General features: G+C 40.0%; 1 protein-coding gene across 2 annotated transcripts in view; it reads left to right on the top strand.

Moving 5' to 3' along the window:
* LOC117557347 (serine/threonine-protein kinase BRSK2-like) overlaps positions 1–14,818 on the top strand; it is a gene marked incomplete at its 5' end in the record, with an annotated part of 59,966 nt that overhangs the window by 19,585 nt on the left and 25,563 nt on the right. For both annotated transcript variants that reach the window (XM_034233157.1, XM_034233158.1), the window contains 5 exon segments: positions 398–431; positions 554–622; positions 3,449–3,595; positions 12,887–12,918; positions 13,971–14,135. In XM_034233157.1, the coding sequence (XP_034089048.1) occupies positions 398–431; positions 554–622; positions 3,449–3,595; positions 12,887–12,918; positions 13,971–14,135 (447 nt within the window).

The raw sequence follows: 14,818 nt of genomic DNA, 5'->3' as shown, positions 1-14,818 counted from the left end.
ATTATGATCAGTAGAAATGGCCATGACATGTGACCTTTAATATATACATTAATCCCAGTGGTGTAAAGTAACGTGTACAACATCTTCGTATAAAAAAGTCCTAACAGTGGAACATGGTTTTAATGAGATGAGATATACAGAACATGAGGAACAGCCACTCAAAGCTCTATCGTTTCACACAATCATTAGCTAAGTTTAATTAAAGATTTCTAAACCGTCTGCTCACCAGGAGGAAGGTGGATTGAGCAGATACAATTAGGAAAGGATTGAAGCTCTCGCTCTTGATTCACCTTCTTCAGTTTATCCCATGAATAAAGGAGCAGTGTTTGCTGTTATCGCTCTGCGTGTTGTTGCATATGGAGAAATAATCTAACAATAGACTCTTCTTTCTTTGCAGATCCCCACATTACGCCTGTCCAGAGGTCATAAGAGTAAGTTACATCCAAGTGTGTGTGTGTGTGTGTGTGTGTGTGTGTGTGTGTGTGTGTGTGTGTGTGTGTGTGTGTGTGTGTGTGTGTGTGTGTCTGTATGCTTACCTGTGTTTGTGTTTCAGGGGGAGAAGTACGATGGTCGCAGAGCAGATGTTTGGAGTTGTGGCGTCATCCTCTTTGCTCTTCTTGTGGTAAGAGGATATGTTTACTTTCAGTCAGCTAAAGGAGGCTAATGTTGAGCTATAAAGGAACTACAGCACGGTCACATGACTTCACGTCACCACCGCTAAGCTAAAGGAGGCTAATGTTGAGCTATAAAGGAACTACAGCACGGTCACATGACTTCACGTCACCACCGCTAAGCTAAAGGAGGCTAATGTTGAGCTATAAAGGAACTACAGCACGGTCACATGACTTCACGTCACCACCGCTAAGCTAAAGGAGGCTAATGTTGGGCTATAAAGGAACTACAGCACGGTCACATGACTTCACGTCACCACCGCTAAGCTAAAGGAGGCTAATGTTGGGCTATAAAGGAACTACAGCACGGTCACATGACTTCACGTCACCACCGCTAAGCTAAAGGCGGCTAATGTTGGGCTATAAAGGAACTACAGCACGGTCACATGACATCACCTCAACACCGCTAAGCTAAAGGAGGCTAATGTTGGGCTATAAAGGAACTACAGCACGGTCACATGACTTCACGTCACCACCGCTAAGCTAAAGGTGGCTAATTTTGGGCTATAAAGGAACTACAGCACGGTCACATGACTTCACGTCACCACGCTAAGCTAAAGCCGGCTAATGTTGGGCTATAAAGGAACTACAGCACGGTCACATGACTTCACGTCACCACCACTAAGCTAAAGCCGGCTAATGTTGGGCTATAAAGGAACTACAGCACGGTCACATGACTTCACGTCACCACGCTAAGCTAAAGCCGGCTAATGTTGGGCTATAAAGGAACTACAGCACGGTCACATGACTTCACGTCACCACCACTAAGCTAAAGGCGGCTAATGTTGGGCTATAAAGGAACTACAGCACGGTCACATGACTTCACGTCACCACCACTAAGCTAAAGGCGGCTAATGTTGGGCTATAAAGGAACTACAGCACGGTCACATGACTTCACGTCACCACCGCTAAGCTAAAGGCGGCTAATGTTGGGCTATAAAGGAACTACAGCACGGTCACATGACTTCACGTCACCACCGCTAAGCTAAAGGAGGCTAATGTTGAGCTATAAAGGAACTACAGCACGGTCACATGACTTCACGTCACCACCGCTAAGCTAAAGGCGGCTAATGTTGGGCTATAAAGGAACTACAGCACGGTCACATGACTTCACGTCACCACCGCTAAGCTAAAGGCGGCTAATGTTGGGCTATAAAGGAACTACAGCACGGTCACATGACTTCACGTCACCACCGCTAAGCTAAAGGAGGCTAATGTTGAGCTATAAAGGAACTACAGCACGGTCACATGACTTCACGTCACCACCGCTAAGCTAAAGGAGGCTAATGTTGAGCTATAAAGGAACTACAGCACGGTCACATGACTTCACATCACCACCGCTAAGCTAAAGGAGGCTAATGTTGGGCTATAAAGGAACTACAGCACGGTCACATGACTTCACGTCACCACCGCTAAGCTAAAGGAGGCTAATGTTGGGCTATAAAGGAACTACAGCACGGTCACATGACTTCACGTCACCACCGCTAAGCTAAAGGCGGCTAATGTTGGGCTATAAAGGAACTACAGCACGGTCACATGACATCACCTCAACACCGCTAAGCTAAAGGAGGCTAATGTTGGGCTATAAAGGAACTACAGCACGGTCACATGACTTCACGTCACCACCGCTAAGCTAAAGGTGGCTAATTTTGGGCTATAAAGGAACTACAGCACGGTCACATGACTTCACGTCACCACGCTAAGCTAAAGCCGGCTAATGTTGGGCTATAAAGGAACTACAGCACGGTCACATGACTTCACGTCACCACCGCTAAGCTAAAGCCGGCTAATGTTGGGCTATAAAGGAACTACAGCACGGTCACATGACTTCACGTCACCACGCTAAGCTAAAGCCGGCTAATGTTGGGCTATAAAGGAACTACAGCACGGTCACATGACTTCACGTCACCACCACTAAGCTAAAGGCGGCTAATGTTGGGCTATAAAGGAACTACAGCACCGTCACATGACTTCACGTCACCACCACTAAGCTAAAGGCGGCTAATGTTGGGCTATAAAGGAACTACAGCACGGTCACATGACTTCACGTCACCACCGCTAAGCTAAAGGCGGCTAATGTTGGGCTATAAAGGAACTACAGCACGGTCACATGACTTCACATCACCACCGCTAAGCTAAAGGCGGCTAATGTTGGGCTATAAAGGAACTACAGCACGGTCACATGACTTCACGTCACCACCGCTAAGCTAAAGGAGGCTAATGTTGGGCTATAAAGGAACTACAGCACGGTCACATGACTTCACGTCACCACCGCTAAGCTAAAGGAGGCTAATGTTGGGTGTGATGACGTTTAGTCGTCTCATTTAGACACTTGTTAGCGAACTCCGTTTTTAAATTCACCAGTAGGGTATTTACTGATGTATATTATGTCGAAGAACAAAACGTTAAAATATCTTCAGTTTGTGTTAACCACAGCTCTTATTTCAGAATAACAATCTACATTCAGTAAAACATCCAGTCAAGGGAACAGTAAAGTGCTAAAATGATGACTCATTCCCAGGTTTTAGGACTCATTCCTGCTCCTCTCTACTCATTCCCTTTGCTAAACGTGTTAAATATTTTTGCTTTGGCTAAATTCACCTGCTGCTTTTGGTCAGAAAACCAATATTCCACATAATTTCATGAGCATTCCTTAAGCTTTTAACTAAGTTTAGGACACTTTTGAGCTACAACACCACAGTTGTTAAATAGTGTAAATGGATAAATGATTGCCAAAACATCCCATAATGTGTTCTTTTGTCTCCATCTTCTCTCAGGGTGCCTTGCCCTTCGACCACGATAACCTGCGGCAGCTTTTAGAGAAAGTGAAGAGTGGCGTTTTCCACATGCCTCACTTTATACCTCCTGAATGCCAAGCTCTGCTCAAAGGAATGATAGAAGTCCATCCTGACAAGAGACTCACGGTGAGATTATATCTTATTAACTTCTTAAAACACTTGTTAATGTCATTGTACTTTAACAGATATACTCGGGATATATACTGTATGTTTACCTAGAGAAAATTGGAAATGTAATGATTGCAAATCTCTCTGGATACCCACTTTTTCAACATCATGGAACAAAATTATGAAAAACTACTTTTTGCACCCGGTACTGAAGTTGCTTTTCAACATACTTTACATTTGAACACAGTAGTGCGCTCAAAACAGCTGATCCTAGTACAAAAATACACAAAACCTGGTTTATTTTCAGGGGGAGATATGCTAAAGTTAGCTTAAAGCACCATGCTAATGTAGGGTTGTTTACCTTAGCAGTAGCATTAACCCCTTAGTGAGCTAGCTAGATAGCAACGTTATTGTTCGTGGTAGAAAGTCATTACAGACTGCTTTAATAACCATATTAAATTATCAGCGGCTTATTTTTAACACCACCATTGTGTTACGTGAATTAAATATCTATATGTGTACTTTAATACCGTGGGGGAAACTTCTGAAGCAATTGGAAACAGGACTCAGAGAGACACGAGGAGAGCTGGAGCTCTGATGGCAAACGGTTTATTTGGAGTTACGGCCGGAGAATTTACAAAACAGGTGGTGTGTCACGAGTTGACACAGCGGTTGCCAAACCAATTCTGAACAACTCTTTCTGCAGCTCGAGGTTTTAACTAGTTCGGAGTGTAATAATCAACATTCTTCATCAGTGAGACTAAACAATTATGGACCCTGAATCCAGTGGCGTTTCTATACAAAAGTGGTGGGGCACAAACAACTTAGATGTCTATAAGCTTCTGCAGTGAGGTTCATGGCTGGTGAGGCTCTGACTCTTCAGGTTTACAAATATTATATTTTGACCTAAATCAAAATATAATATTATTTTCAAAAGCCTCTTTAGTCTGATGCTTCAATTAATTTTAAACAGACAGTTCAACAGAAGGATTCCCAAAAAATGTAATTGTATCATTTAAATATTGAGTTGTTCTCTCTTAGTAAGATCCCATTTTCAATAAAATGGTGGTCTTACCTTGACTTGAAGATGAAGTCCATTTGCCTATCCTTCTGGACAAACATCTCTATTACTTTTTTGTAAAAGTCCTCCTTATCTTCTTGTAGTTTCAAAAGTCTATCATAAATCTAAATGATGGATTTATGATTCGAAAATGATAAAAGTAGGGTAGACATGTGGATATTATCCGGCTGAACAAAACGTACATTTATCAAACAGCTACGTTTCCCACAGATCTTATTTTGAGCTATTTTCTAAAATCCTATGGAGAAATCTCATTGCTTTTTTGTGGAGGGAAGCCATGCGCAGCTTACTTCCTGGTTTTAGGACGCCTCACTGCAGCTCTCTCGTCTCCTCTTCACACACCACACTTTTCGCGGCACACGTACTTACAGCCAATCAGCTCTGAATGATGTGAGATGACGTATGGTGGGGATGGCAGCTCTATGCCCCTATGGTCATTATTTTTTGCCACACACATTAAATAGGAAAATACTCTGAGCATGCGCAGTGTAGTTATTACAGTCACCGTTCACTTAGACAGAGAGAGGGAGGGAGGGGCAGGATCGGGTTTTGTCCCACATGGCTCTAAACAGCTCAACAGGCACACACTGTAGACACTAATTAGAAGAACACAGACTAAAACAGCAATGAAACGAATCAGATGATTAAACATGATCTTAAAATATATTTTATATATTTTTTAATAAATGTTTTGCATTTTGTTGTAATCATTATTTTAATACTTTCTGTGGACACTAGGTGGGGCTGTGCCCCACCTGCCCCTAATGACCAGTCGCCACTGCCTGAATCTAACTAGAGCTCTCGTCCATAGAAAAGCACGTGCGCCAGGGAACCTTCGTCCCTGAACAATAAACTACCTCATGGCGGCTTGGGCTCGGTCATAAACTGGCAACAACAATGCGCCCAAGCTGCTCCTCCTAAAGAGAGATAGCAGCAATACCCCTGCCGTAGACCTATGCCGCGGGAAAGGAGACAGTGAGAGGAGAAAACGATTAACTGGGTCGGAGGTTGAATACCTAAGCAAATTATTCCCTAACAGAAACCACGTTTTTAGCATACATAAAATCCCTATAATCAATAAGAAGGAACTTCCTACTCAAGTGTACATTATAGTTAGTGAATAGTGTGTGAGTTTGCAATATCACAAAGATCCAGTCTTCTTAACCAAGGAACTAACGTTAGCTAAATTAGCCACCTAGCTGCACGTGATCAAATCTGCCCGCCGACAAACATGTTGGCTGCTTTATAGAAATGTAAAGCATTTTGATTGCCTCTGTTTGAAATAAAAGGAACCAGTGTTTAATGTACAAGTATTTTAAATGTAAATGTATCTGGCTCTCTCCAAAACAACTGTATTTATACAGCACATTTAAAAAGTGCTGTACATCAATAAATATATAAAAAGCATCATAAATACATTTAGACAAACCGATAGGACAAAAAGAAACAAAAGTAAAAACACGAGACAATAAAACCATCCTTATAAACACAGACGGATAACTCTCATACACGATGCAGAAACATTTTAAAACACAAGCTAATAGAAAACCCCAATGTAGAACACACAGACTGATACGTGTTGTCCGTGGTTACTGCATAATGATGTAGTTTAGCAAAAAGACCACAAGTCACTCTGCACCACCTGATGCTGCGTTCGCTTCGCTCTAAACGCTCGAGTTTCACCGCGGCTGCCAGCTGTGTTTACTCGCATCATTCAAACAAGACGCGCTGGAGAGGGGGCTCCAACTACAACAAGATGAACATATCTGACCGTGATTTAATTGTAACACACGTTTCAAAATGATGCCGAAGTAACAACATACTGATACCGGTTAGTAAAAACCATGAATTAATGCTTTGACAAGTCTGCAGACAGACGGCAGAGAAACACCTTTTAAAATGCGTGTTTTCTAAATGGAGCTAAGCTAAGCTAACGTTATATATGCTCCGACCGTCCACACTCACAACAACGACCTACAGACATAAATAAACCAGCGACTGTATTCGCCATGACACAGGCAGTCTGTGGTTTGTACTTGTTTAACTTCTGTCTAGTTTCTGAACAGATATGAGGAGCTGTGAGCTCTGAGTGCTAAGAGCTAACGGCTGATGTTGGTTTTGTGGTTCTACGTCACTGACGGCAGGCTGAGATCCTCACCGCTGATTGGATACCGCGAGATCGTGTCATGCGAATTTGACGCTCGAGTTGAAAAAATTGAACTTGAGCGTTTGTCGCGGCCCCCTTCATTCGCATCAACCGCTTCATGCGCGCCGTCGGAGCGAATTCGTGTCTGTCCGCGTCTCTGCATTGACTTTACATGTAATCGCGCCGCCCCCAAACATCGTATCGCGCCCGGTGTGAACGCAGCTTTAGTCTCAAAAGCACATTAATGCATGTTTCACACATTTAGGATGGAGGAAGCAGAGAAAAGCCTCAGGCTAGATGTGACAGAAACTGAAGGGAGAGGAGCGAAAGAGAGCAGAGGAAAGGGTCTTAGGTATTATTCGTGTCCTCGAAGGAAAGTTAGCAGGTTATTTGGAGACTCTTATAAAATATGAAATCTGCCCGACGACAAACATTTTAGTTGCTTTATAGAAGTTTGAAGCATCCTGACGGCCTCTGTTTCAAATAAAGGAAACCGTTTTTAATGTACAGGTATTTTAAATGTATTTGCCTCAGTTATCATATGGATGTAGTTTAGGAAGAAGTCACGTTGCACCACCCTTAGTCTACACACACATGTTTCAGAGCATTTGGGATGGAGGAAGCAGAGAGTATAAATATACATGCATGTGTGTACAATATGATTGAATGGAGGGTTTAAGTGGCTGTAAAGACAGATGGAGGCACTGAGAGGGGGGAATTATGCAAGGACCTTTCATCCCATTCACATAAATACCAGCTTTCACTCCTGGAGGCTTGAAAAGAGGCAGCAGTTCAGACTCAATGGAGGGAGGAAGGGATGGTAGAAGCACAGATACTCTGTTTAAAAATACTGACTAAACTTCTTTATGGGCTTTGAAATGTACTTTCAGAAGTAGAAAGTACAGGTATTTGTGTTCAACATGTAAGAAGTAGAAAGTACAGGTATTTGTGTTCAACATGTAAGAAGTAGAAAGTACAGGTATTTGTGTTCAACATGTGAGAAGTAGAAAGTACAGGTATTTGAGTTCAACATGTAAGAAGTAGAAAGTACAGGTATTTGAGTTCAACATGTAAGAAGTAGAAAGTACAGGTATTTGTGTTCAACATGTAAGAAGTAGAAAGTACAGGTATTTGAGTTCAACATGTAAGAAGTAGAAAGTACAGGTATTTGTGTTCAACATGTAAGAAGTAGAAAGTACAGGTATTTGAGTTCAACATGTGAGAAGTAGAAAGTACAGGTATTTGAGTTCAACATGTAAGAAGTAGAAAGTACAGGTATTTGTGTTCAACATGTAAGAAGTAGAAAGTACAGGTATTTGAGTTCAACATGTAAGAAGTAGAAAGTACAGGTATTTGTGTTCAACATGTAAGAAGTAGAAAGTACAGGTATTTGTGTTCAACATGTAAGAAGTAGAAAGTACAGGTATTTGTGTTCAACATGTAAGAAGTAGAAAGTACAGGTATTTGAGTTCAACATGTGAGAAGTAGAAAGTACAGGTATTTGTGTTCAACATGTAAGAAGTAGAAAGTACAGGTATTTGAGTTCAACATGTGAGAAGTAGAAAGTACAGGTATTTGTGTTCAACATGTGAGAAGTAGAAAGTACAGGTATTTGAGTTCAACATGTAAGAAGTAGAAAGTACAGGTATTTGAGTTCAACATGTAAGAAGTAGAAAGTACAGGTATTTGAGTTCAACATGTGAGAAGTAGAAAGTACAGGTATTTGTGTTCAACATGTGAGAAGTAGAAAGTACAGGTATTTGAGTTCAACATGTAAGAAGTAGAAAGTACAGGTATTTGAGTTCAACATGTGAGAAGTAGAAAGTACAGGTATTTGTGTTCAACATGTAAGAAGTAGAAAGTACAGGTATTTGAGTTCAACATGTAAGAAGTAGAAAGTACAGGTATTTGTGTTCAACATGTGAGAAGTAGAAAGTACAGGTATTTGTGTTCAACATGTAAGAAGTAGAAAGTACAGGTATTTGTGTTCAACATGTGAGTAGTAGAAAGTACAGGTATTTGTGTTCAACATGTAAGAAGTAGAAAGTACAGGTATTTGAGTTCAACATGTAAGAAGTAGAAAGTACAGGTATTTGTGTTCAACATGTGAGAAGTAGAAAGTACAGGTATTTGTGTTCAACATGTGAGAAGTAGAAAGTACAGGTATTTGTGTTCAACATGTAAGAAGTAGAAAGTACAGGTATTTGAGTTCAACATGTAAGAAGTAGAAAGTACAGGTATTTGAGTTCAACATGTAAGAAGTAGAAAGTACAGGTATTTGAGTTCAACATGTAAGAAGTAGAAAGTACAGGTATTTGAGTTCAACATGTAAGAAGTAGAAAGTACAGGTATTTGGGTTCAACATGTAAGAAGTAGAAAGTACAGGTATTTGTGTTCAACATGTGAGAAGTAGAAAGTACAGGTATTTGTGTTCAACATGTAAGAAGTAAAAGGAAAAAGTCGTCAGAAAAATAAGTAGTGGAGTAAAGTACTGATACCAGAAACATGTACTTAAGTACAGTAACAAAGTATTTGTACTCCACTACTTCCCAGCTCTGCTGAATGAATGGCTCTTCCTGTGATGAGAGGAGGTTGTTCAGAATCTGCAGACAGACAGAAAGCGGTCAGTTAGTCGTGAAGCGAACACAGATTTAATCAAAGCTTCGTCTGATGAGCTGCTGATTAATGGAGCTGAAACCAGGTCACACTGTCTCTGTCTCTACACTCCATCACACACATACAAGTATCTGCAGCTAGTGAGCACTAGTTTAGGCACGAGGCAATCCTTAATTAAATACAAAGTTAAATCCCAGGTCAAATGTACGTTGGAGGGTCTTGAACAAGTTATTTGATCAGTGGTGTAAAGTAACTAAGTACATTTACTAAAGTACTGTACTTAATTACAATTTAGAGGTACTTGTACTTTAATTTAGTATTTCCATGTTATTCTACTTTTGAGAATACTTTTCTACTTTAACTTGAGGAACATTTTGAATGCAGGACTTTTACTGTAACAGAGTATTCCTACACTCTGGTACTTCTACTTTTACTCAAGAACAAGATCTGAGTACTTCTACTTTTACTCAAGTCCAAGATCTGAGTACTTTTACTCAAGAACAAGATCTGAGTACTTCTACTTTTACTCAAGTACAAGATCTGAGTACTTCTACTTTTACTCAAGAACAAGATCTGAGTACTTCTACTTTTACTCAAGAACAAGATCTGAGTACTTCTACTTTTACTGAAGTACTAGATCTGAGTACTTCTACTTTTACTCAAGAACAAGATCTGAGTACTTCTACTTTTACTCAAGTACAAGATCTGAGTACTTCTACTTTTACTGAAGTACTAGATCTGAGTACTTCTACTTTTACTCAAGAACAAGATCTGAGTACTTCTACTTTTACTCAAGTACAAGATCTGAGTACTTCTACTTTTACTCAAGAACAAGATCTGAGTACTTCTACTTTTACTCACGAACAAGATCTGAGTACTTCTACTTTTACTGAAGTACTAGATCTGAGTACTTCTACTTTTACTCAAGAACAAGATCTGAGTACTTCTACTTTTACTCAAGAACAAGATCTGAGTACTTCTACTTTTACTCAAGAACAAGATCTGAGTACTTCTACTTTTACTCAAGTCCAAGATCTGAGTACTTCTACTTTTACTCAAGAACAAGATCTGAGTACTTCTACTTTTACTCAAGAACAAGATCTGAGTACTTCTACTTTTACTCAAGAACAAGATCTGAGTACTTCTACTTTTACTGAAGTACAAGATCTGAGTACTTCTACTTTTACTCAAGAACAAGATCTGAGTACTTCTACTTTTACTCACGAACAAGATCTGAGTACTTCTACTTTTACTGAAGTACTAGATCTGAGTACTTCTACTTTTACTCAAGAACAAGATCTGAGTACTTCTACTTTTACTCAAGAACAAGATCTGAGTACTTCTACTTTTACTCAAGAACAAGATCTGAGTACTTCTACTTTTACTCAAGTCCAAGATCTGAGTACTTCTACTTTTACTCAAGAACAAGATCTGAGTACTTCTACTTTACTCAAGAACAAGATCTGAGTACTTCTACTTTTACTGAAGTACTAGATCTGAGTACTTCTACTTTTACTCAAGAACAAGATCTGAGTACTTCTACTTTTACTCAAGTACAAGATCTGAGTACTTCTACTTTTACTGAAGTACTAGATCTGAGTACTTCTACTTTTACTCAAGAACAAGATCTGAGTACTTCTACTTTTACTCAAGAACAAGATCTGAGTACTTCTACTTTCACTCAAGTACAAGATCTGAGTACTTCTACTTTTACTCAAGAACAAGATCTGAGTACTTCTACAAACTCAGTGATGTGATGATTAATATCTGTTCCTGCAAAAGGAGCTGTTTTGATGAAAGATAAATGTCAGACTTGATCTGATAATAGACTCGTATCGTAGAAATGGAACCGTCCCCATGTTCGAGTCTTCTCTTCTGCCTCTTCTTCTCATCAGGAAACGGATGTGTTCATGCAGTGAAAGCCTCTGTGTGCTCGGCTGTTTTCTGGTTTCCTCTCAGCTCAAAGTGTTCACAGCAGGAACTCTTTAACTTCCTGCACGCAGACCTGCAGCTGATCCTGTTAGCAGTCCTGAAGCAGAGAGGAGACGTAGTAGCATGTAGGACTGCAGGGCTTCACAAGAGCTTCGACGTTCATTCACAAAGGATACAATGACTGAAAATAGTTTCTATTTAATACTGTGTACCAGAGGTGGGACAGGGTTCCCGCGGGGTCTTAAAAAGTCTTAAATATGATTTAGAAGGTCTTAAAAATGATCGGATCTGAAAGGTACTTCTGTGTTGCGATCACGTGTAAATGTGTTTTGGGGGAAATATCCGGGCTGCAAAGTAATTATGGGACGTATTTCTTCTTTCATAGCAATTTTCCTTCATAGTTTCTTGCCGTGAAATAGGGCTTAAATTCTATTCAAAGTGGTCTTAAAAAGTCTTACATTTGAGTTGGTGAAACCTGCAGGAACCCTGGTGGGAGTAAGTCATACATGTGCAAGTCTCAAGTCACTGTGGTGAGAGTCAAGCAAGTCAAGTCATACGACATTCTGATGAATAACCCCAGTTTCCGCATTTAAATCAGTTAAAAGACAAATACAAGTTGAGTTTTCAACATTAAAGGGGACCTATCATGCAAGAGTCACTTTGTGATGTCTTTTCTACATCAATGTGTCCCCGGTGTGTCGGGGAACTCACGCAGCGTCAGGAAATAAAACCCTCTCTCTTTTCCTCCGTACCCAAATCTCTAAAAACGGGGAACAACGGAGCTGATCCAGATTTGCGTCCGATATGACGTAATATCTGAAATGTGGACCCGGGCCAATCAGAAACGTTGCTATCAGAAACAATGCCCGACTGTTTTGGACGTAATATGGTCGGTGTTTGCATTAGCATCGCTAACACTCAGAGCTAACCTGTACTAGAGAGCATGTGTGTGAAGAAGCAGGAAGTAAAAAGGAACTCACCTTGTGGTATAACCTGAGAAAGAAAGCCTTTGAGCTCCAAACTGTTTCAGAGAGAATCCTTGATAATCCATGATATGGCGTTTCATCACGGCAGCATTTAGTTTAGACAGTAGCTGCCGGGTCCCGCATGAGCTCAGACCCTCCTCTTTAAAGCTTTATACCCAGATCAGCACTTTAGAAACAGGAAGTGAAATAGAGGGATATGAGGCGTGGCTAGAATTATCTGTTTGGTGTTTTGAGCAAAACACTTCATAGACATGTTTTTTATATATTTGTATATATCTGAGACCTGTTGCCTACAAAGAGCACGATAGGTGACCTTGAACAACAATGGAGAGTGGGGCTATGAAATGAAAACCCTAGTTCTAAAAGTGAAAACAGGAGAACAGCCCTGGCTCCCCTTCACTTAGACTAGTGTTCAGGACAAAGTGCTCAGTTGTTCAGAGATGCTTCCTCTTTCTAGAAGCAGCATTTTAGTCCAAAATGAGGTGAAAACATGGGATCAGATGTTTTTATCCGTGCTGTAATATTTTCTTTTATTTGTGTTTCTACAGCTAGAAGCAATACAGAAACACTCCTGGTACCAGTAAGTATCACATACACGTCTCCTCTCCACCTTCCCTCTTCCACCCAAACCTTTATCAGTATTTGAGTACTTTTCCATACGTACTACAAAGAGCAACTCCAAGCTAACGGCTAATGCCAATCATAAGTAGTCTTTGGTGGTTTGTAGTATTTTTGTTTGTGTAAACCCGTGTAATGTTGTCAATTCTCACTGCAAACTATAATAGGGTAGAGCAGTGTTTCTCAAACTTTTTCATACCAAGGACACTTAACCAATACAAAAACACTCGCGGACCACCTCCACAAATATCAAAAAACACATCGTTTTTCTAGAACAGATTACAAATCGCCTGAAAATGGTACAAACAAGTGGCAACATGTGTGACGAAGGTGTTGCGCTGGGCTATATCATGCAATCAAAAGTGAGACTTAAGCTCGCTCCATTGCGGAGATATTCCCGCGAGAGTGCGGAAAACTAAAATGTATTTATTTATTTCAAATGTGAAATGTTACCAATATACTCACGGACCACTAGGGGGCGCTCACGGACCACACTTTGAGAAGCACTGGGGTAGAGGGCTGCACAGTTAATTGACATGATATAGAAACCACATTATGGACTTCTACAGACCTAATAATGGTACGGATCCTCTTAAAAAAAAACTACACCATGATCAATTCAATATATATTTAAATGATAATGGAAAACATGATTAACTTCTTCTCATATCCCAATTGCAATATCAGTCATAACATCTGAAATTGGTTATTGTTCCCCTATTTATATATATATAAAATACCAGCAGTATTTTTGATCCTGTTGTATTTTTGACTTTTTATTTTAATTATCCAGAATATTATATATTGTTTTGTTTATATTTGATATCATATTTGTTCATTTTTCCATTTGATTTGGAATTGTTAATTCTCTTTTCAAACAAACACACCATGATCAATTAATTATATATTTTATTGATAGTGGAACAAATGTTTAATTCCTTCTCATATCCCAGTCATAACATTTGCATTTTCCCCCTATTTCTAACGTTTGTAACTTCTTCTTCTTCCCTTCAGGGGGGGTCGTAACGAGCCGTGTCCGGAGCAGCCGCCCCCCCGCAGGGTGTGTGTGAAGAGGATCGCCTCGTTATCAGACCTGGACCCTGATGTTCTGGAGAGCATGTTCTCCTTAGGGTGCTTCAGAGACCGGGTGAAGCTCACTCAGGACCTTACAAGTGAGGAGTGAGTACAAACACCACCACACACCAATATAAGACATCCATTAAACTCAGAGGAGGGAAGTAACTAAGTAGATTTACTCAAGTACTGTACTACTGTATTTCCATGCGAAAAAGTGAATTCTGAGAAATAAGTCACATTTTGAGAAAAATGACAGAATTCTGGGAAAAATGTCATGATTTTTAAAAAGTGAAATTCTTTTAAAAAAAAGTCAAATTGTGAGAAAAAAGTCAAATTGTGAGAAAAAAGTCAAATTGTGAGAAAAAAGTCAAATTGTGAGAAAAAAGTCAAATTGTGAGAACAATTACAGAATTCTTGGGAAAAGGTCATGATTCTAAAAAAGTGACATTTTGAAAAAAAAGTGAATTTTGAGAAACAAGTCAAATTTTGTCGCGGTAGCTCTTGTAAATAAATATGACATCTCTATAAAGTAAAGACTGTCTCCTCTCTTTCTAACCTTGTTTCTGTCTCTCTGGTTTCTGTCCCTCTGGTTTCTGTCTCTCTGGTTTCTGTCTCTCTGGTTTCTGTCTCTCTGGTTTCTGTCTCTTTGGTTTCTGTCTCTCTGGTTTCTGTCTCTCTGGTTTCTGTCTCTTTGGTTTTGTCTCTCTGGTTTCTGTCTCTCTGGTTTCTGTCTCTCTGGTTTCTGTCTCTCTGGTTTCTGTCTCTCTGGTTTCTGTCTCTTTGGT

This window comes from Gymnodraco acuticeps, unplaced genomic scaffold (genome assembly GCF_902827175.1).
Source record: "Gymnodraco acuticeps unplaced genomic scaffold, fGymAcu1.1, whole genome shotgun sequence".
NCBI classification, from domain to species: domain Eukaryota; kingdom Metazoa; phylum Chordata; class Actinopteri; order Perciformes; family Bathydraconidae; genus Gymnodraco; species Gymnodraco acuticeps.
This window is presented reverse-complemented; position numbering and strand designations above follow the sequence as displayed.